At 49.5% G+C, this 23,892-nt stretch overlaps 1 protein-coding gene across 4 annotated transcripts in view; it reads right to left on the reverse strand.

Annotated features, from left to right (window-relative positions):
- Nucleotides 1–20,698, reverse strand: part of LOC119105839 (solute carrier family 2, facilitated glucose transporter member 1) — a 41,345-nt gene extending 20,647 nt beyond the window's left edge. The window contains exons 1-2 of one of the 4 annotated variants that reach the window (XM_037229392.1): nt 20,587–20,698; nt 970–1,068 (exon numbers count right to left, since the gene is read on the reverse strand). In XM_037229392.1, the coding sequence (XP_037085287.1) occupies nt 970–1,068; nt 20,587–20,589 (102 nt within the window). In that variant the 5' untranslated portion in view covers nt 20,590–20,698. Of the gene's footprint in view, nt 1–969; nt 1,069–5,821; nt 5,915–12,502; nt 12,652–16,205; nt 16,439–20,586 lie in introns of those variants that run through there. The other 3 variants (XM_037229388.1, XM_037229390.1, XM_037229391.1) reach the window with 3 other exon arrangements.
- Between the last annotated feature and the right edge of the window lie 3,194 nt (nt 20,699–23,892).

Consider the following 23,892-nt stretch of genomic DNA (forward strand, 5'->3'; position numbering starts at 1 on the left):
GAAGATGAAATAACCTGTGGTCTGGTGAGGTCTAGGTATACTCCATGCACTCGGACAACCAATGCGGCATACAGGATATATATATATATATATATATATATATATATATATAAATATATATATATATATATATATATATATATATATATATATATATATATACATATACATATTGCAGGCTCGTAAACATTTGGAACTAAGTATGCGCCATGCTTTGTCCTATATACATATATATATATATATATATATATATATATATATATATATATATATATATATATTTATGTAAGTAAAATATATATATACATGTGTGTGTGTGTGTGTGTGTGTGTGTGTGTGTGTGTGTGTGTGTGTGTGTGTGTGTGTGTGTGTGTGTGTGTGTGTGTGTGTGTGTGTGTGTGTGTGTGTGTGTGTGTGTGTGTGTGTGTGTGTGTGTGTGGTGTGTGTGTGTGTGTGTGTGTGTGTGTGTGTGTGTGTGTGTGTGTGTGTGTGTGTGTGTGTGTGTGTGTGTGTGTGTGTGTGTGTGTGTGTGTGTGTGTGTATGTGTGTGTGTGTGTGTGTGTGTGTGTGTGTGTGTGTGTGTGTGTGTGTGTGTGTGTATAATATCAATAGATCTACAACCGACGTCCGGCCATAGTCGATCAGCGTTTTGCAAGTACGCTGTAGAGCAATGCAATGAACAGCAATCCCCAGCCACCAGCACTATAGCACCGTAGTGCATACAGACGCCTCCAAATCAAACTTCACAACGGCCCTCTCTTGGAACTTTATTTACTGTGTGGTGGGACACTACCTACGGGTCCTGCGGCGACGCCAAGGTGTGCCCGTACCTACCTTCTGTGGGGTTCTGAGGCGACGCCAAGGTGTACCCGCACCTACCTTCCGCGGGGTCCTGAGGCGACGCCAAGAGGTACCCGTACCTGCCCTCTGCGGGGTCCTGCGGCGGCGCCAAGATGTACCCGTACCTACCTTTTGCGGCGCGTTGACGACTCCCGTGTTGTAGCCGTGCTGGAAGGCAGATCCCAGCACGGTGGCAGCGATCGCCAGACATAGGCGCGGCGTGAAGCCCTGGGGAGGAGAGAGCACGCACGGTCAGCGCCCCGGCAAGTGCAAGAGGTCGGCAACAGCAGGTCATTTGCAGAACGTCGGTAACAGCAGGTCGATTACAGGACGTCGGCAACAGCAGGTCATTAGCGGGAGGTCGGTAACAGGAAGTCGGTAACAAGAGGTCCGTAACAGCAGGTCGGTAACGGCCACGATCAGCACCCCGGCCGGTGACACGGACAGACGCAACGGCTCCCTGACGCACGCGGTTATCACGGTTATCACCTGACGCACGCGGTTATCACGGTTATCACCTGACGCACGCGGTTATCACGGTTATCACCTGGCGCACGCGGTTATCACGATTATCACCCGACGCACGCGGTTATCACGATTATCACCTGACGCACGCGGTTATCACGGTTATCACCTGACGCACGCGGTTATCACCAGACGTGCAGTCCTGACAGACATTTACGTTTTCCATGCCCGCGATCATATAGGACAAGTAATTTTCATCTTTCTTTTAGGAAAATAATTTCTTTTTTTTTGCTGGCAATCAAGCAGTGAGATGTTGTCTGGCAGTCAGGCATCTGTACGCGTTATCCCACTTTGTCTGATTGTGGCCGCCCGCTCAGACTGATCAGAGAAACGATCTTTTCCAGCGCTGAGTGGCATGTCGACTCGGCGCCCACCAGACCGCTCTGATCGGTAGGGGGACTCTGGCTGCTGATGCGCAGCACTCACAGTCCCCAATGACTGCTGCAGGCGGCCACCTATCGACCAGGCAAACTCCCACACATCTGTCTCGTCCAGCGTTCATGGCCCAGCTATTCCGGACACTTGAACCGCGACTGACATCTGGATTGTACGGAGCCCGGTCTGATGACATGCGGCTGGTCGGCGCGCCTGTCTGTCCAGATGCCAACAGGTCACGACCGACGGCGGTCTGTGCAGCGGTCAGCCCACGACCGCCGCACCCGTCCGTGTCCCACCGACCCTCGCTGACCCGCTCGAGGCCCGTCACGTCACGTGACGGGGCAACAAACCGCTGAGTTTGGCCTGTCCAGTCACGTGATGTGATACTCGTGAAGCGCTGGATGGCAACTGAAGTAACCGTAGCTCAAGACCGGACTTTTTCTTATAAGCCTGGAATGTATACTGTCTACAAGAGGGCTTTTCCGTTGTTTTTATTGCCGCAGACGCAGCGGTAAAAAGAACAGGATCATTAGATTAGTTGACAGGGGTCAGTACCACTGCTTATCGTCAGCACGAATGACAATCAACTTGATCCGCCGACCTTCCAGCGCAAACGTGCTCGTACTCCTCTCACTACTACTCGTCCCCGCTCCTCCCTGACTGAGTACTCCTCTTAGGCGTACGCAATGTGAGACCTTGCCAAGTCCAGTTGATCTCATAGCGATTGTGAAAATAGTCCTGAACCACGTGCTTAATGAGCCGTTTTTGGACACCAACATTTCTGACCGGTTAGGTATTTAGAAACAAACATAACGCAAACAGGAGCAGTGGTTCGCATCTAATGCTTTGCGGAGATATCAGGCCCGACGGATTCTTCAATTTGATTTTTGCGTCGGCAGATTTCAACTTAAATATTCTCACTGCATAAGGATGTGTGTCATCCCCAGAAAATCACAGACCAAGAAAAAATTGCTGCGTGTGTGCCTTGCCTCCTTATTGTGGGAGCACCCAAGCACAGACAAAGGTATCAGCACACAGCAGCACAATACGTTATGCCCCTTCAATATCCATAGATGTGGCCTGTGCTGGGTTTGCTGAGGTTAGGGTCCACCCCGTTCAATTTCGGTCCGTTTGGGCCCTTTATGTTTTGTCCATACCAAGTGGAGCCAAAGCCGACTCAAACCCAGATAGAAGACTTTTCCAGACATGATGACGCTGCTCCTTATGTCCCAAATGGCTTTGCTATTTCTCCACATGATGTTCGTAGCAGCAGGAGCATATCCACATGTCCGGACGACCAATATTCAAACACGCTGCGCAAAGACAGTTTTTTTCTTGACAAAAAAAGAAATATCTTCAGTGACTGGTTTTTCGGCATCATGCGCTCCAATTCTCATGTTGGATTAGCAGCCTTTTATATAGGAGGGGTTACTGGTTAAACGACGTTGTAGTGCTAAATGGCGAATATATTGACGGTAATTCATTTGTCGAGCTGTGCTCATGCTCACGAGCTGTGATGAGCTGTATTCATCCCCCTGAGGATGAGTACAGCTCGAAATGTCGGGTACCCTCAATATAATCGTTTTAATGGGCAAAAACCGCTTACGCATACTTTTATCGCAAAAACCGTTTACATAGAAACCATTTATAGAAATCGCTTACTTCACATCAGAGCTCTGAACGAATTAGACCATAAATTATTTTTGATAAAGGCTAGCAAATCATTTTCATCCAGAAAGAAATCTTGCCGCACCCTTTTGGTTAGTGGTCATAAGCTTAATGTTTTTCAAGGTTTATTCTTTCTGAAATGGGGAGGGAGGTGCGACTTTAATTTTTTTGCAATATGTCTTTACTGTAAGAAATGGCGAGCAAAGGCACAACAATTCATTTGAAGAAGAAGAGCTTGGGCTCACCGTGCCTTAGCTCCGAGCTACTGAAGCTTTAAATGCTGTGCGGCAGTGCATGACACCACTGAAGTCCACTGGCTTCCCTGAAGACGCCCAGATGAAGCTAATACTTGGCAAAACTGTTGCGAGCGGCCCTAAATGGCGTTGTGCGATGATTGCGGAGATGTCGCAAAGTCATGCGCGACTTTGTGCCTCGGCATCTAGTCATTGCATTGATGTCTTTTTAAGCTGTCGTGAGAAGATGCCTATTTTTATCTAACCACGTGGGAAAATTGGGATTCCAGGTCGATAGTTGCCATGCATTGCTAGCAGGGGCCACGTTAATGTTCATAAGCATTGGGAGGCCCGTGAGTCACAACTTCATGAAATCTAGATACATTACAGTTCCCCAAAGCTTTGCAATGTGTGACACACATAACTAACGTAAGTTGTGTCGACCAGGTATAATTTGATATATAAACACCGTCCTCTTCATGAGCATCATTTACCCTCTGTATCACCGCTCCTCCCCCTCCCATTTGGGTGTCAAAAAAGACAGCAAAGATGAGCCAGAGCACCATCTCTGACTTCAGGCCCCGTTGTCGGCAGATGTTTATCACAAAGTCGCACATAACTAACGTAAGTTGTGTCAACCAGGTATAATTTGGTATATAAACACCGTCCTCTTCATGAGCATCATTTACCCTCTGTATCACCGCTCCTCCCCCTCCCATTTGGGTGTCAAAAAAGACAGCAAAGATGAGCCAGAGCACCATCTCTGACTTCAGGCCCCGTTGTCGGCAGATGTTTATCACAAAGTCGCTGTTAGCATGTTTCACGCTTTATAGTCTCTAAGCACACTGAACAACTGGGTCATACCGCACACTTGGTGCGCCGCAGTGGATATCAGGCCAATTCCCTCCACAATAAAAAGGAAAGCTGCTCCTGAAGAAACTAGGCCCTGTGAGCATCGTCTGTCATTCTCCCTTCGGCAAGCCCATCATCGATATGACAGTTCGGTGCCATTAAAGGCTTAATGCACAATGAAACGTTGTCATATTCTGGAAGTTAAATTTTTAAGGAAAGAGTAGTAACTTGACAATGTGCTGAGCGTCTGGACAGTTGTTCACGCGAGTCCAGGTGCAGCACCGCAGAGATGACGTCGAGCAGCGGACAATTAGCGCGTCATGAACTGAGTAACACGGTGTCCAGTTCGGCGCCGCGTTCGTGTCAGAGAACGCGATTGCAGTCGATTGGAAGAAGGACACTCAAGGTGCGCTCACGGTCACTGGGATTTTTGCATGGAGGCTTAAACATGTAGGATGGGAAACAAATACCGCGAGGGGCCGGGAAAAAACCGACCGACCTCGCACCTAATTCTCCAAACTGCGACGAAGTCAACGAGTTTAGTGAAGCTGGCTTGGGGCGGAACTTGGACAACGTAGTCGCCCGCCCCCCCCCCCCCCGCCCCTGGTCCCTGTACCTACGACCAGGCCTACAGATTTACAAGGTGTTACTCAACGGTCTCGTTAGTCAGGGAACGAACGAAGCAGGAGATCTGATCCCCCCGAGACGATTCCAAGCCTGTCACAGAAGCCGAAACACTCTATTGTAACGCCGTCACTGTGCTGTATCGGTCTGCTCGCGAAGAGAGCTAATTTTTCATTTGTTTGGGAGCCGAGGTCATTCGGCGTTACCAAGAAACGCGAATGTGCCTTGCGTGCTTCATACAAAACACAGATTGGATGTGCATGGCGAATAAGTCTGTTGCTTTTATCGACGCAGTGCATACATGTTTGCATTTTGGGTCCATCTGGCGTGTGCGTTTGCCTGGTTTGATGGCCGGACTTGTCCGGAAGCGGCAGCACCAGAGCAGGCAGCGCGGCCGGGTCGTGGGTCATCGACCGTCTGGCTTCAACCTATTTCCTTGTAAATGCATCCTGCGAGGGCTCCGACAAGCGTTGGTTCAGTGATAATACACCTAGTTGGCAGCCAACCTGCCCATCCAGCTAGAAGGGGTAGAAGCCCCGGACCCGCCCGCGTTGCGGCTGTCACCCCCTTTCCGAGCCCCCGGGCGGACACAGGGGGAGCGGCGCCGATGGTGCGGGAAGCTGATTTGCATCCTTGCATATGTTCGTGGCATCCGAGCAACATCGGCGGGGTCGCGGGGTCGACCGTGCTGCGGAACTTACTATGACGTGGTACTTCATGGCGGTGGGCGGCGGGGAGAGCCGGGAGGCCTCTGCTGGGCGGCGGCAGCGGAGCGCGAGGACTGAGCGCCCAACCGTCCAGCGTCAGCCATGGCTCTCCTCGCCCCGCCCCGCCCCCGCCGGCGACGGCCGAGGACAGCCACCTATCACACGCCCCATGGAGGTCGGTCCGGTCCGGTCTGGTCCGTCCCTCCCCTCGCCGGCGCAGCGACCAGACCCACCCATCACCCTAAGCAGGCCAAGCGGGCCATCCAGCCCGCCGGACCGTGTACGCGCGTCCACTCGCGGCCGGGTGGAAGCCGGGCCCGGCGGGCAGACGGGGTAACGCTTACAGGGCGACTGGCGCGTGTGTGACCCCTGACCAGCGCTAGCGCAACTCATAAGGGTGCTTCCGAGCCGACCGTAACGGTCGGCGGCCGCGGCGGCCCGAGACCAGACGTGCCAGGCATGAGGGATCGGGTGGCGCGGCCGGCCCGGGTGCGGTGGTCAGCCCTGCCGCCAAGGTCAACCGGACACACCTCAGTGGCGCTCTCCCATTGGCCGAGAGTAGGGCGTGTCGCTCCCGCCCGGCCCGCCACCTGAACCCCCTCCCCCCAATCTACGACTCCTTCCGGCAGGTCCCGGCGTCAGGGCGCTTTCGTTCTTCGGTCAGGTCAGGTCAGGTCCGGCTTGACCAGACCTAAACCGACGGCGCAGCCATCTGAACCGATACAAACACCTGAAGTCTCATTTCCGGTTCGACATACACACACCTACCGTCTCGTCTTCCAGTCCGACACACACATCTGACGTCTCGTCTTCCGGTCCGACACACATCTGACGTCTCGTCTTCCGGTCCGACACGCCTACCTGACGTCTCGCCCTCCGTAAAACCGCACCTGGGGGCTCATCTCTCAGCCCAGAATGTGGCATCTCGTCTGCTGGTTCGCACCTGATGACCCGTCCCTGGTTTGGCATAGCGCATCTTGTCGAACGTATTGAGTGGAAAGTAGGCCATGATGAGGCTGCCTTTCATGCCTTCCTCTGGATCGATAGTACAATTAAGGTGCCTCAAACGGCAAGAGCTCCACTTCATCCCTCTCAGCCCCGGTTCCGCTACGTGACCATGACTCTGAGCGTGGCGGGTCCGAGGTTTGTACGTTCCCAAGGTTTCCTAACGGGTTGTGGCGAGCCGTTTCAGCGCGCTGAATTGTCTCCGTCTCTTGAAAATGGCCCGCTTGGACCCAGCGTGCCGCCTCAGCACTCCCCCCCATCGTGGCTCTATCCCCCCCCCCATCGCGGCTCTATCCTCCCCCCCCCCCCCCCACCACCGCACAGACAAAACGCGGCGGCTGGGGCTGAAACCCTCCGCGAATGCTGAAAACACGTGAGAGGTCTGAGGATGAGAAAGGGATCCCCGAACAGATGGAGTGTACTCATTGGTAATCGATCTGTTTATCTGCACGCTCGGCGGTTCCAGCGCGAAATCTGCCGTCCTGGTGGGCGAAGGCTACCCAGGCTCGCCGAGCTCAATTCTCCTCCAGAATCCAGTGAGCGCCGGTTCTTCGCAAAGCCGCCAGGCAGTGCGACAATCGACTTCCCAAGACGGCCGAAAGCCGCCGCGCACCGCGGGTTCGTGGATCGGGCGCTCAGACCTCAGGCCACAGACAGTGCGCCATGTTGCGGGTCCGTAGATCGGGTGCTCGGACCTCAGACCACAGACAGAGCGCCGTGTGCCGCGGGTCCGTACATGGGGCGCTCAGACCTCAGACCACAGACAGAGCGCCGTGCGCCGCGGGTCCGTAGATCGGGTGCTCGGACCTCAGGCCACAGAGCGCCGTGCGCCGCGGGTCCGTACATGGGGTGCTCGGACCTCAGGCCACAGACAGTGCTCATCGCGACGGCAGACTGCCGTTGCCGTGCTGAACGATGATTTTAGGCTTCGATTCGAGAGCAAACTGGCGTTTAATTTTTTTGCAGTGAGGGTATTCTAAGTACGGTTGTCGTAGCCTGAATTGTTTGAAATTACGTCACACAGACGGAACATTTAAAAAGTATAAATAAAAAGTAAGAATGGACCCATTCAGCACATTCCTGAAAACAATTTTGACAGCTGCACTTTCGGGCAACGGTACATATGCACACCAAAGAACGATTTCATGGAGACTTCATGGGCTTTTTTAAAATCATTGATTTAAACCGGAAACTCCCAACCGTTAAGTAAGGCATGAGAGCACATAAGTGACAATCTAGCACACTCGACATTACCAGATATGTTTACGAGCCTATAAATGTGTTGAATCGTACGCTCGTAGCTAGACCAGAACCATCTAATTTACCCTTCTCCAGAGCCGCTTCCTGTCTATGCCACGAGAGGGACCACTTCTGTAGACGGCAGAGCGTGCAGTGATTTCAATGTTTACCGGCCACCAAACATTGACGCTGCATTGACGGCCGGGCTGGGGGCTCCGGCGCTCGCAGGAGGCCGCGGCCTCCAGCTCGGGCGATGGTCCACATACACCGCATGTCCGGAGAAGTCTGGGTCTGTCACCCGCGTGCCCGGAGGAGTCTGAGCCTGTCACCCGCGCGCCCGGAGAAGTCATGGAACGCGCAGCGATGTGGAGTGCAGCTGTACCTTAAATACTCTTATCGGCTCGGAGGTGGTGAACCTAACGGAGGTGGTGGTCAATGGTTATATCTTGACAGTGCGAGACTTGTCAGTGACTCTGTGTGATTTTAATAAGTTTGGCTGGTGAACGAAACATTCCACGACCGAACAAAGACTTACAGCAATCGTAATAGTCATCGTTTTCGGCAGACAATAACCAGAACTGCATAGATTTCACATCCTGCGGCCTATATCCGAGACCCATCCATGCATTCCGAACGAGCAGGCACCGCTACAATTGCCTCACTGTAGCCCCAAAAAACAACAAAAAAGTAATGCGCAGTCTTTTCAAACGCTCCGTTATGTCACCGTTCTTACGCTATTTTATTACAAGTATTTTTCCGTAACAACTAGCAACCATGTTCAAGTTTTTAAATTATGAGGCACAAAACACGATTCGTGATTGAAACTTGCGCAGCCTGCTCAACATTCATTGATACCCTATTGACATGCCTTATATTTCAAAATTGTGCCCACGGACGCCAGATCTGAACAGCTTGACGATATTATTTCTCCTCACCTTGAACGCCGCATGGCCTGTAGGATCTAAGTGACGACACTGTGGCGTCATGGATGCCTAAATAGCTTTGAAATAGTCTGCACCAAGTGGTCTGCACATCTTTGCATCTTTGGGTAGCTCAGAAGCTAGAGGGTCTTAAGTCTCAAGATAGGCTGGGCTGCGAACTTTACTAAACGATCTTCAAAATAGCTAATTCAGATAAAAACCCCACACCAACGTGGAAAACTCCTTGAAGCATCGCAGGGAGGAATTTTCTTGATTGACGGCGAACTAGCCGCGTGGCGTTTATCAAAGGTCCATGGTCACCTCAAAGGTCAGCAATGTGGGGCCACGTACACCACTTGATCCGATTGGACCGCGTCTCAAGATACGTTCAACACTCAAGACTATCGCGCAGGGTCGCCGTGGCCGCCAAGGTTACACGCACATAGCCGTGCACGTCGCTCAGGCAGCGTGCAGAATAACGTGCTTAAGTAAAAACGATTAAAAAAAAAATGTCAGTTTAGTCGCGCTCGCAGCCTGTCAAGAAAAGTTGCTTCGCGTGGATGGTCTTTCCCCTATGACGCCAGCTGTGTCACGCAATTTCACTCAAGATCATTTTCACCCCGAAAGTAAACTGCCACCGTGAAAGGTTCTTTATGAAAAGGTGCTCACGTTTCTAGCCATTTATCTGATTTACGTTGTAACGCCTGAGATCAAAAACGTTTTTGAAGTAAAACGAGGGAATAGATTCATGCTTACTTGTGTGAGTAATTAAGCTAACCCAATGACTTATCACTAGTGAAGTATGGTTCAGGCTGTGTCGTCTCACAACTGAACAAAATAAGGATGTGATGATAATGTGATAAAACGATGCCTACTGTATGTAGCAGATTTTGACGCCCATTTCAAATTTTTCGATCGCGAGTACGTCAGCAAGTGTTTTAGCTGAGCCTCACTAGGGTCAGCGGAGATTAACGACTTACAATGACCTCAATCATTCTTTAAATTTGAAATTATCGCGAAATTTTTCCGTCACCTTGACCTTCTAAACGTCAGGTAAAGTCACTGAACTGATATGACTCCGATTAACACGCGCCCGAGTGGCCGGCTTCGCTCGGGTGGGGGAGTCAATTTGAGCCCCCTAAGATCTCAAGAACTAAGAAAGCTGGAGACACCAAATCTACAGGGTGTGATGACCTGTACGTAAACTCACTTAGGTCAAATTTTGAGGTTCCTAAGTTATGACCTTCGGATCAAGTAAGGTTAAACAAGGTCAAACTCCAGGTTGGTCTCAAAAGTGCCCCCAGAACCTAGCTAACTGTTTGCAAGCAGATGCTCACATGCTCATTCATGGTCAGTGACCTTGTCTGACCTGTTTGAGGTCATGATGACCAAAATCATACGAGACTGCTCTGAGTTTTGCATTTGAATAAGCGACAAAGATTACGCTACACAATATGTCTCTAAAAACAAAATGCTAACCTGGGTCATTTATGTCAATGACCTATTCTGACCTCTAAGAAGTCCAAGGAAGATGTACAAAGCGGTTCCTGCTATAAATAAATTCGAAATGAGCACCAGAAACTACCCCATGCAGTAGGCCATAGAGTAAAAAACAGGTTGGTTTTGACCTTGGTCTGACCTTCATACCTGACCTAAGGTCAACGTAGTTTGGTCACTCAATATTTGCATTGCCTAAGAAAGCATCTCAAAGATGTATGGCTTCGTCCAACACTCCGTTGTTGCATCAGATTGAACGATTCCCTACAAGTTGCTTTCCATGAAACCATGGTCTGACTTTGACCTGCCATAGGTCAACAACCTTACAAGGTACATCTAAATTTTTGATACCAAACGATTCTTTATTCAATTGTCTACAGCTAGGCAAAATTTGGCGCGGCTGCGCTGCGCCGTTCGGAAACTATTATGGAAAAACCTTTGAGGAGGGTCGATCTGACCCCCACCCGAACTCGTGTTAAACTTTCACTTCGTTAAGGGATGCGGGTTAAAGCTGGTTGCAGGAATAGGTCTGAGGGCGCTGCGGACACTGAGCTAGAGACTTCCTTCTTCGTTGTTATTTGGCTAAAAGGCCACAGCCTGGAGGCCTAAAAGTTTCACACAACTGAGTGATTTTTCCCCGCCATTTCCTACCCTGCGATTCAAGATTTTGGCGAAAACATGGTTTCCACAGCCACAGGCTTGCACGGGGCTTTTACTGTCTGGGAGCCGATATGCTTTACACAGAGACCATTCGAACCATTAAAATCAACATGCTGCTTTACTTACATTGCCTAATGCACCATTTTCCAATCGTCAGACGCAATGGAGGATGGAGAGGCGAAGTGCAAAAGCGCGCCTCAGACAGACAAATAAGCTGGCGAACTAACACGCTCACTCATCAGATTGGGATCAAATTATGCTAATGCAATTCCTGGCTGCCCTGAACCAACTAATGTAGTTTTTCAAAGGAGTCTTTAGAGCCAGATGAACTAGCTACTAAAAAACAGGCTATCAAACACAACCAATGCACACAACGGGGACATGTTTAATGGTAGGTTAAGGATATAAACGAAAATCACTGCGTAGCGTGGTTAGCGAGGGCCAAACGGGCACCTTGGATTCAAACGTCACCAACGCCACCGTAGCAAAGCCTTTGGGATATCTTTGTAGAAATATAAATACATCGGACAGAAGCATCACAATTTTTAAAAAATGAAGCCGCAAAACAATGCTTCGGTACGACAAGTTGAATTAGAACTTAAGATAACTTGTGTAAAGACGTCGCAAACTTTTATACACTTAACGGGAAATGAACTCTACGGCAGAAGCAACACGTTTGAAATCTTAATTCCGAGTCAATGACAAGTGAAAAGCGTCGATAAATGCTTTATGCGTCAAAGCCACGTGCAAATAAAATGCGTATAGTTTCTTATACGTTTATGAAATTTGTCATCCGAATGCAAACTGCTTAAATATGTTATTCGTCGGGCCTTTTTGTCCTTATACATGCCTTCATACATACATCCATACCCTTATACATACCTTCATGCATACCCTTATATTCTTATACATACCCATCATCAAGAGCTGATAGAAAAATGTGCGTAAACAATATAACCATTTTACCGTTTGTTTGAGTTATCAGCGCTTGTTGTGGGCTCGTCCAGGGAGAATTTTCCTATTTATTTAGAAAAGATAAGAAAAGGCTCCAAGGAAGTGAATCAAATTCGGAAGAAACTCGCTCGTTGGCGTTGGCGTCATTTTGAACAATTGTTTCGTCACTTTAGCTTTTCAACCGACCAGCTTATTTTACAAAACTACACCCCTGGTCCAATGCAACATTGAGGGAGACAAATAAGACAGGGGTCAAGGCCCATTAACATATGCAGCTCCACCGACATCTTCCTATCTTGGCCATAGGCCCATACTGGAGAACAGCCCACCCCCCATCCCCCCATAGACAGCGGGGGTCAGGCCGGCCGCGTCGGCGCAGGAGCTGTCAAGCCAGACCCACCTTGCCGCCGAGTTGGCCGGCGCCCATGGTCGACGAGCGGGTGCGGTTGGTGACGGGATGCCGACGCGGCCGCACCGAGCACGCCACTGGGGCGTGCCGGCGTGCCCGACGCTATCGGCCACCACTCCGGCCACTCCAGGTGCACACGCACGCCACCACTGGCCTCTGGCGAGCGTCACAGCCCTCTGGTGAGCATGACTTCCGGGGGCTACAGCCCTCTAAACATTTTGGCGACTGTTTATTGCCATTGTGGTTCAGATTTAGAGCAATAAATCACAGCTGCCACTTGCATCTTGTGACGTTTGTAAGCACCTAACACTTGGCTGGACAAATGTTGATACCGGTTACGTAAAGGTGTTTATCTCATGATGACATTCATATTGAAAGTAGTGCATGACAAATAATTCCAAAGCCACCCACTATGCACGAAGTGAACTACTTACTTTCAGGATCAGTCTCTGTAGTTTTCACCGGAAATGGCTCACTGCGAACTCCACTCTCTCACTCAATCAACAGCGCACGTACCCTAGAAAATGGTCCCCGCGAAGGCTCAAAACTAATTTCACATTGCAGGTCCAATTAAAGACAATTCTGTACCCGCATGGGCGGCTGACACAAGCTTCTGTAAGGCAGCCGCTTTTTCGCCACACGAAGATACTACAGCTTTTTCATCGAGCTGCATGACGTAGCGACCATTTGGTAGGCATATTGACATTTAATACGTAATGGTCTGAAGACATTCATGGAATGGAAACGACCATGACCATGTTATAACAGCATTCTCCACCGAATACCATAAAAGCAACACAGGCGGAATGATGCTGTTGCTGTGTGGGTAGTATCCATCTTTGGCGCTGTGGTACATCCCATAAGCTGTTGGAGGTTTGAGAATAAAATTAAACATGCCATTTTTCAGCAACGACAGGCAACGTCTCGTTGGCGTCTTCCCAAAAAGAAAAGTCAATGGTAGTGCGTGCGGGCGCCGAGGTACTCTCAATACAACGCGATGACTTGCAAAGGCATGGTCATGTGGGGACATAAAGTGACATTCAGTACACATGCAAAGGATGTATCAATACTAGCAAGAATATCCTAGATAATCTGTAGAGCCCAGAGGCCCCCGCATCATAAAGACGCATAATTCCGTCACACACACGCGAGAAAAGGAAGGAAATCTACGTCGACACATAGTCAAAGATCCAGCGTATGACGTTACTTTTGAAGTCGGTTTGATGACGCTCCGCTTGGTGGGAACCAGATCGCAGTTTAGTCGTGGAACATTCTGCTGCCCAGGTCAGGACGCGTGGGTAGTGCACTTTGGTACCCGACAGCTTTTATCATCAAAGAATGTGTACCAGATATTGTAATGATGAGAGTATTAAATATGTCGTGATGGAAAACTATCAAATATTTCAGAAGACTTTATACGCTAAAAACCGATATTTTACTTTCATGTGTTCTTCACATGACACGTGGGAATCGAAATTTATTCAACATATAACACTGTTTTGTATTCTTAAAAACAACAAAAAAACAAAAATTCGGGTTGATCAAAACGAGGAAGAATATCACTCAGATGCATTTTATGGGGTGGGAAGAGCCAAGTGCTAGCAGACCTAATTGCCTGTATCATGTCTTCGCATAGGACATACGAGTCATACCAAAGCGTAACAAATGAAGTTCGGCCGTGTTAGGTAGATACGAATCAGCTTTATTAATGCATAAATTATCCTCTTTTTTGTGGTGTTCCTCCCGTCTACAGGTCACGTGGCGCATGTCGTTGCGCAACACTTTTTGTGAAACTAACGACAGCAGCGGTCATCAAGGGCTCAGACTCCATGAGCCATGCGACCAGCTGAGAATCAAGCCCGGGCCTACCACGTGAAAACCAAACACACTTTCGGCTGAGTTACTTCACCAGTTTTTCTATTTCGCTACTTTTGACAACATTTATTCATCGTTTAGGAAGTCTTAAATGTCAATGCTGACAGGGCCACGATGGTTTACATGTTACCGAGCCGGCACATGCGGTAAGAACATGACCATCAGCTAAATTTACCATCACCTCAACGTGCTTCAATCAGGTCGCTTCCTGCCGAAGGGCTCACATCGTCACCTTTCATGTCAGCATGCATGTCGGCACGTCGGCATGTCGGCATACATGCCAGCACGCACAGCTCAGGCATTACCAAAGCATAATGAGCGTGAGCGTGATGCTTTCTTCTTTAGTTATTTCACTTAGTCTCTGTTGCATCGTTGTTAGACGAATGACAAAAATGGTTGCATAGCTACAGAATATAATCGTACATACACCAAAATATCCGCAAAAATGTCATGCAACTAAAAAAGCAAAACAAAAATCGAACAGGCCCTGAAGAGAGTGCGCTACGCTTGTTTGACATTTTTAACAGAAATAACCATGTTGAAGATTATTCAGTGCAGTTCACAACCCTGCTCTTCTTAAGACCCGAACCCCTCCAGTTTCTGAGCACACGGCCGAAAAGATGTGCGGACTATTTCGGAGAGACTATTTGAAGGTCACCCAGGCATCCATGGCGTCATAATAACGTCATCCAGAGCCCGCCATTCTATTTGCCATGCGACGATCAACGCCAATAAATGTACAATTGTCGAGTCGTTCATATCCGGCATCCGTGAGCACTATTTCCAGATCTAACGGCCGACAATTGGCTGTCATTCAATGTAGTGCGAGGTACGTTAGCGTGATCAAACAACGACACATTGTGGGACATGTTTCTTGAATAGAGAAATTGTATTGTCTTATACAGTCTTTTGCACTTAAAAGTATACCGCTAGTTCCAGGTGGGCTTATTTCAGCATATCTGATGTTTACTTCAATATCTTTACATCTGGAAAATTCCTTTCAACGGCATAAAATCAAAATAATTTCCCTCATCCACATTGTCCAGCTCTGTTTCCATATGCGTTCCTGACATCTTAAAATCATGGACAAGCTTTACGCCACCATTACGAAATAATCATACATGATAAAGACAGCGTTGTCCGAGAGCAGGACTCGAAACAGATGCCCCTCGTAGCCTCTCCGTCGTACCTCTCCGCCGTAGCTTCTCCACTTAACTGCCTGATGTAGCCTCAACACGCAGCTTCGCTTTTGATGCATGCCATATGTTTTGCGAGAATGGATTGCATTGATTGAAAGCTTCGAACAGCCGGGGGCGGAAATACTGCTCTGTTCCCCAATGCCTTTGGCTTAGATGGTGTGGAAAACAAATTGCACGCTCTGTTCCTGTGTCCACCGCTGTACGTTCATACGAATCAAACGTAAACTGAATGTGATCACCATTGATGCACAAAACGGGCTGTTATCTACTTTATATACACTTCGGTGGAATATACTCAAAAATCGGCGGACGCCGTAATAATCTTGAGCAGCTTGTCATTTATGTCGTCACCGTCACATCCGAATGGTGGAGGAAGCTAGCCACCCAAATAAATACAGTTTTCGGGAAGAGGACACTCTCCGAAGAAGGTTTCGGGAGCGCCATCTCCGCCGGATGGCAGGCTCTGCCCTCTCTGAGCCTGGCCTGTGGGCCGCATCTCCCCACCTCCTCCCCGCCCGGACTACGTGACCCGCCTCCTCTCCATCTGGGCTGCAAGGCCCGCATCCTGCCCACCCGGCCCACAGGCACAGTCGCCTCCTTTCCCGGATTACAGGCCCTACCTCCTCCTTGCGTCGGGCAGCAACGCCGCCCGTGATCGGCCGCTCCTCCAGCTTCACACCGCTCAGGTCCAGGTCCTCCCGCTCGGCCATGGGTGCCTCGTGAGACGCCATCGGCTCGCCGGCTCGACAGGCGCACTGACTCGGCTCGACGACACGCTCGGCCCGCTCGCTCGCCCACCGGCTCGACCCGCTCCGGCCACTGGCTGACTCGCTCAGGTCGCCGCCGTGGGTCACCGGCGGCTCTTATAGACTGGCGCGCCGGCCGGACGGCGGCATCGATTCCCGGCGCGCCGCTGTCGCCGCACAGCGGGGGAGGCGCCGCCGCGTGCGTGCGCCGAGCAATCGATGGCGCTCGAACGGAGGCCGACGGTGGTGGCGGCCGTCTTCGGACAGGTGGCTGTCGGCCGGCCCGGCGCGCGCTCGGCAGCCGCGCTCCGGGCCGCACCGCCTGCGCCCACGCGGAGCTGACGTCAACGCCTCACGTGCAGCGTCACTGTCAGGCCGTGCACAGGTGTTGTCACGCACCGCGTGCAGCGTCACTGTCGGGCTGGGCGCGGGTGTTGTCACGCGCCGCGTGCAGCGTCACTGTCGGGCTGGGCGCGGGTGTTGTCACGCGCCGCGTGCAGCGTCACCATCAGGCTGTGCAGCGGGTGCTGTCACGTGCCGTGGCGTCACCGCCACCTCCCAGCAATCACCGTTTCCTCTCCGGTGTACGGTCCCGCTGTCAGCTCGGCACCGCATCCTCGGTGCAAGCAGCTTTACAGATCTTGAGTCGATTTTAGCTTTTGAGCCGTCCGCGCCCTCTTCCGTGTCCGGTTTATATTGCGCGCTGCAGACGGTGTTTGTGACCGTCTGTTACTAAGCTCGCTTCCCTTGCATGGCTGCAATACACAGCTTTTCCCATGACGACTGCTGTTATCTTTAAAACAGTAGCCGTGCTAGAAGAGAAGCCTGTGCACTTTATGCATTCCCAGCGCTCAGCAAGATAGTATTTTCCTATGCATTTTAACGCCAACTTGTCCTCTCTGCTGGGCTGATACTTGTGGCGTCCTTCTTCCAAGCGCTGTTGGGCGTGCCTGTTTTTCCCAGCAACGTCGCACAGATCGCCGCCGGCGGCCCAGTCAGTCGGCGGAGATCAGCCACGGTCGGGATTCAGGACGGGACAATGTGGAACAAAATTCTCACAAATTTTTGTCTTTTATTTCAAGTTTGGCTTCTAAGAGTCTAAGCAAAGTTTTGAGAACGAATCATTCCTATAATGAAGTGAAAATTATGATTTTACAAGCATCTCTCAGTTCAAGCTGACGTCTTCTTCAACTGCCGCTGCCCCGACGCTATAGCGGAGGGTGCTGTCATATTTAATCGACCTACTATATCTTTGTCGCATCTCCTACAATGGACATAACAGAATTGCACATTCATTCGTCGTACAATATAGGGTCTTCCTTTCATAACATTTCATGTTAAAGGTAAAATGTTGGGCAGTTGTCATGCCGTAACAGTCAAGGCCATCAACAAAGTCATATCAATCTGTGGAAAATGGTGAGACACTCTGCGTCTTTAACTCAAAGATGGTTTTCTCGTAAAATTTAATGCCTTTACATCAAAGTTTGCACTCAGTCGGAAGGTACAAAACATTCATAGCCTACAAAAACATCGCTAACAACTTGCATCGCAAATTCGGTTTCCGCCAAATTCTTGCCAGGCCAGGCCTTCAATCTAAGCCAGAACGCTCGACAAACCCCGCTTTCGCGATGTAAGAGCGACTCCTGTCAGTCGTGCAAAGCACGACAGCTGGCCTCAGGTGTTCGCACACGTGGCTAACGACAAACCTTTCAGCGGCGAGCGGCGAGTACCTGCCTCGGTCCCCACTTGCGGCAGCTACCATCACAATGCATGCGTGGCAACTAGCCATGGTCGCGAAATGCGCCTAAATATCGCCAATAACAGCACAGTTCTGGTCATAACAGTGTCAGGCTAAGCCAGTGAGCGTGCCACTATTCTGTTTTGAAATCGGAATTGTACGCATGTGCAGGCAGCCTACGCTAGCTGCATGCTAGAAACGTGAGCCGTCGTGAACGAGGCTTGATGGACGAATGTTGTACGATTTGCGAAGACAGGGATAAACGTTGGACCAGGCGCTTCCAGTGTTGAATGGTTTGAATCCTACTTTTGAAGGGAGTGTTGCACATTTGTATGGGGTTTTGAACTTAAATATCCATTTTGAAGATTATTCCGTGCAGTTCACAGTCCTTCTTAAGGCTTAAGTCGCTCTGGTTTTTGAGCTACACACCCGCGAAGACGTGCGGACGATTTCGGAGGCACTTTTTCGAGGTCATCCAGGCATCCATATCGTCATGATAACTTCACTCCAATCATGCCATTTCATCGTTCATTCGGCGATGGAATGGTCAAGACAAGACAAATGTAATTGTCAATTTGTTCAAACCTGGCGCTCGCGAGCACGATTTCCAAATATGACGGTCGTCATATGGTTCTCAATGACTGCTGTACAAGGTGCGATGACGTAATCAAACGACAACGCATTGAGCGGGCATATTCACCTAAAACAAAAATTTCATTTTGTAGAGCAGTCTTTCCCACCCAAAAGTACACCATTAGTTATAAGTGAGCTCATTTCATGATCTCTGATTCTTGCTTCAAGATCTTAAAAAGCGGATCGCTCCTCTTTAGAAATTCCATTTACCCCCCCCCCCCCTCCGAGAATGCCAGCTAAAACGCACTTATACGGTGCGAGGTGGCCGAGATGACAGCAGGCGCGAGTTTTATTTTCGTGTGGATGGTATCAAACACCGGACAAATTAATGGACCTGCCTAATTTATGGCTGACGTCCATGCTGCACGCGCAATCCAAGACTGCGCGCGCCGCTGCAGCTAAGCGCTGGCTGGCAGCCAACACCTCCGCAGGTCACGGCGGCCACGGCAGCGACGGCGGCCAGCCACGACAAGGCAGTCACGGCAGCAGCGGCGCTGCTACATTCATGGAACGCCTACATCAATAAGCTTTGCTCATCACACCTAAACGCGCACAAATGTACTCACAACTACGCAAGGCTAGAGCCTGTGTTGCACGGCGTTGTAAATACTGGTATGCACACCCGGGAAGCAGGACTGCGGGACGCTTGGTCTTTGACCAAGCCTTGTGACCAATCGCAAGACCTCACTGAGACCGATCTACATGCCCCTTCACGCCTGTTTAAAAACGTTAACCGCCGCGCTCCATCACTTGCAGCGTGGCATTGCCAGTGAAGGGGGTCGCATCGATCAGCTCCCCCTATTCGTGTCAGCCTGTTCTATGAAAAACAGCGAGCTCTGGCGAGATTGGAATGACTCTGGGAATGCGGAACTTTGCCGGTGTTGAGAAATTCTAGCTCACATCATAAACATTGAAGCCGCTGTCGATTTACCAGCCGAGCTTTGGCGACTCAATCCCTATGACATGTTTAGTATGGTGCTGAATTTCACACCAGTGCGATGCTTTCTTAAACCCCACTTCGATGCGAGAGGGGGGGGGGGGGATTCTGCCACCGCTCTCTTATCGCCAGACCACGGAGGCTAGGCAACTGAGGTTTGGTGCCTTCATTACTTAGAATCTGGCATAGCCGGGCGCAATGTGGACAGTCTCCATCGATTATAGCAGCCCCAGGCCCCATCTTGTAACGCTGTGAGGACAATGGACGATCAGTTCATAGATGGGCGCCTGCGGGCTGCGTCCCGTTACTAGTGCCGAGATTCCATTGAAATAAGTTTTTGTATCACATTTATCGCAGCTAACCCCTGATCACGTACATCAAAGACTGGGTTGACTAGGTGGATACAGAAGCCGCGCAAGGAAAACAAAGTCATGGTAAGCCACTGCGGCTCGGGTTTCAAGATCAGTGCGCTTCGCCCACACATCTGTTAGCCTGTTGCCGGCCATGTCCTCGGTGCGACATGAATGAATGCAGGCGCACGCATGCCTGCTTTGGTAAGCGACGGCGCTGATTCCTAAGAATGCACAAAAAAGCCTGCTGCATCGTGTGCACAATCTGTTCGCATTATGTATTCTTGTCTCCGGCGGTTTTCATAGAATGTCCTGTTCCTTTGGTTGCCGCTATGCTTGCTAGCACACGGGGGCGACGTGATGATGACTACCAGGTGCGTGTATGGGTTATAAGAACAAACTGATCGGTGAACCAGTTTTATGAACCGCAGCATGGGGCGAACCGCTTACAGCGTTGACGGCAATCAGTCAGTGACCTTCCGTCCCGCTCCTTTCCCCTTTATCAGCGTATGCATGCGGCAGCGTGGTTATTGCCAACGCCTGAATAACTCCATGTTATCCGCCTCAAGAAACGATCGTCAAGCAATGGGGACTCACCATGCTGAGCCAGGCCCTCGGTCGGAGCTGTGACGGCGCGGCGACGACCCGAGCTGTCCCTCTGCACAGCCAGAAGTCGACACTGCCGCTGCCGGCGCCCGGCTGCCCCTGCCATGCCCCCCCCCCCCCCCCCAACGGCAGCCGGTCCTGCGCAGGCGGCCGCCGCCACTGCCAAAACGCGCTATTTCGGTTGGGGGCTGCGCGCGCGCGCCGGGAAAGCGGGGGCGTGGCGGCGCACGTGACCTAGGGAGGATGGGTGACGTCACAGATCCGACAGGACGACGCCGCCGCCGCCAGCCTTTCGCGGTATAGCTCGTGGTCAGTGGGCGTACCCAGAGAGTCGCGTGGTTCGCGTCCTGCAGCCCTGTACCACGCGCGCAACCAAAGTTTTGGCAAGGGGGGGGGGGATACAGGGTTGGCAAGAGCCCTTTGGTGGTGAAAGGCCCGCCAAAAATCATCGGAACGTGGGTATGTTTTTTTCTTAATGTGGGTATGTTTTCATGTTTTTATTTTTACTTTCTATAAGAAGCCAGAAGCTACCAGAAGCAGAAAAGAAGCCAGAAGCTACCGCAAGGTCAATTCTGGATGCTTTGAATAAAATAAACTGCTTGAAACGACTGCAAAAAATAAATCACACGTGCTCTTCATTTTACAACGTTTTAATAAGCTCTTTTTAATTCTATAGACTTAAGAAGTTTTATCAGAATTTTTATCTGGGTTCTACAGAAATGCCAAGCACCCCGCAAATGCAGAGTGCAGATCGAAATGAGTCAAAAGTTTGTGTTAACATAGCTAAGCCATGTCTGTCGGGAAATGTTTAACATTTAGTCGGAATCCACTAGTGATCAACTTATGTAACGTAGTTTTGAACATGCGCGCTCGCAAATCTTAGCAACAAAACCTCGACGCCAGGCGTTGCAGTCTCTGTAGGCCTCGCAGTCGCGGCCCGGTCGCTAATACTAAGCCGTGGTCAACGGGTAGACGAAAATGATGACATTTCTGAAAGAAACGACTGAACGCTTCAGGACATCAAATATTACATTTAAAAGGTGGTCCGGACGCATGCATGGACATGTTAGATAGAAACGCCATGTCTCTGGGAATGTTTTGTCTGAAGACTTTTCTTTCCAAATTTTTTTTAGACGATTTTCCGCAGGGAAATCGCAGTTGACTTATCTCTATATCAACAGACACAAGATTAGACAGTGGTATTAGCGTTATTCCTCGGAAAAAAAACAGGAGAATGAATGTATAGTTGGGTTGATATTTTGGCAACATGCCTTGTATGCTGCCGAAATTTCAGGCATTTTGCCGAAATATCAACTCAACTATATCTCTATTCTCTGTTTTTTTCCGAGGAATAAGGCTAATACCTCTCTCTTATCTTTGCAAATAATGTTCCTCGCTAATGTACTGAACAACTTACAGACACGAGACTCACCAAAGGTTTCGCCGGGCACTTCCATCCTGGAGAAATTATATGCGGCAATTATGTTTGAAATGATGAGGCATAAGATCAGCGGTGGATCCAGAAAAAAAACATGTATACGATGGCACTGCCGTTTGCACTTAATATTATTCGTGACTTTTATCAATAGATATATAATATTTCCAAATTCATCTTGAGCTTTTACACTTCCGTCTTTGTCAGGAAAATGGGTAAGACCATCATATAAGGCAAGGCGAGTAAGCTGCCCAAACCCGGGAGGAATTCGCATTTTCGGATTGTTAAGGCACCTGGGACGCTATCTTAGCCACCGCAGCTTTATTTATGGTCCCACGCCCAGACTTTCAATGGTATAAAAAAACACAAAAATCAGCTACCCCTATTGCAATTCTGAAAGCAAGAGTTATCTTAGGACGTATCGGTGGGAACGGTTGCGTTTCCACCCATGACATTCGACCAATGGCACGCTGTGCTCAGCAACAGCAGATATATATTGCGTACCTGTCTTGCATTCACATGCGCGAACAGTTAACGCAACATCCGACAGGTTTAGTTTTGACATCACACTCGCGGTAGCACGAACACAGCTGACAACTCCGGTTTGTACCAGCCTAGTCGCGGCAATGCAACAGCCAACGAGCCAACACCCGGCAGCTCTGATTTGTACAATAGCACTCACAGGTACACGATATTCGAAAGCTCTCATTTGTACTATCAAACTCACAGCAGCACGACAGCCGAAAGCTCTGGCTTGTACCACTATTTAAGATGTATCATAAGTTTTAACACTTTCCGGCTAATTACAAGAGATAAAACACGTTTCCTTTTGTCACTAATATTTTACTGGCGTGTGAGCCGTGTTTAGCTGTACATTACCTAGAATGAAGTGCGTCTGCTTGCCATTAACGAACAGTCGCGAATGGGCTCCATAAGAGATGCAATGTTGGCAAGCGCAGATCGGAAAGTATTGTCAGACAGGACGGCATATCGATTTATCGGCTTTCCAAGAGACAGAAGTGGTGTTGATCACATCTGCAAATGTTAGGCGAAGGACACATGGCTAGAGAACAACTCTCGTCGAAGTTTGGCTGAAGAGATGTGGAAGATTATGCAAACAAGTGTTGGACAAAAAGAACCCCTATCACAATCTCAGAAAGCTCAGGATCAAACTAGCATGCGCTGCTTAACATGGGCCCTGACCTCATAAAGCAATTCATTTGAATGGTTACCAAAATAAAAATGTCATAGTTTTCGTGAATGGAAAAAACACATTGGTAACCATTAGGGACCAGGGCAAACTTCTTGAACCAACGGGACTGCAAGGATAAGAAAACTAGCTCAAGTCAGCAATGAATCAACTTTTAATTTTAGAGGAAACCCGGCCCACAGCACATTCATTTCAGGACAAAATATATCTCCCATGTTTTCAGCTACCAAAAGAATCCAGGAAGCCATGAACGCGGACACTCCTTGCACTTTGCTGGGTGATTGTAATAACTTTTATAAGGCCATAGCAATAACCATAAATGACAGATGGCTGCAAGTTGCCAGGTACTCTTTACGGTCCCCGGCAACTTTTAAGTGGCATGTCGCGACCAATGGAGCGCTTTTTTTGGACCTGAAGGCTTATTTGAAAAATGCCAAGATACTCCACACTTTTATTTAACATTTACAAACATGCAGCCCGAATATATATATATATATATATATAATATATATATATATATATATATATATATATCTCTCTCTCTCTCTCTCTCTCTGCGTTCTCAGCCTCACTCTCTCTCTCCTCGCGCTCTCCTCTCTCTCTCCTATATATCCTATATAGAGAATAAATATATATATATATATATATATAT

This window comes from Pollicipes pollicipes, unplaced genomic scaffold, assembly GCF_011947565.3.
Source record: "Pollicipes pollicipes isolate AB1234 unplaced genomic scaffold, Ppol_2.1 Scaffold_6138;HRSCAF=7277_pilon_pilon_pilon, whole genome shotgun sequence".
Classification (NCBI taxonomy): Eukaryota; Metazoa; Arthropoda; class Thecostraca; order Pollicipedomorpha; family Pollicipedidae; genus Pollicipes; species Pollicipes pollicipes.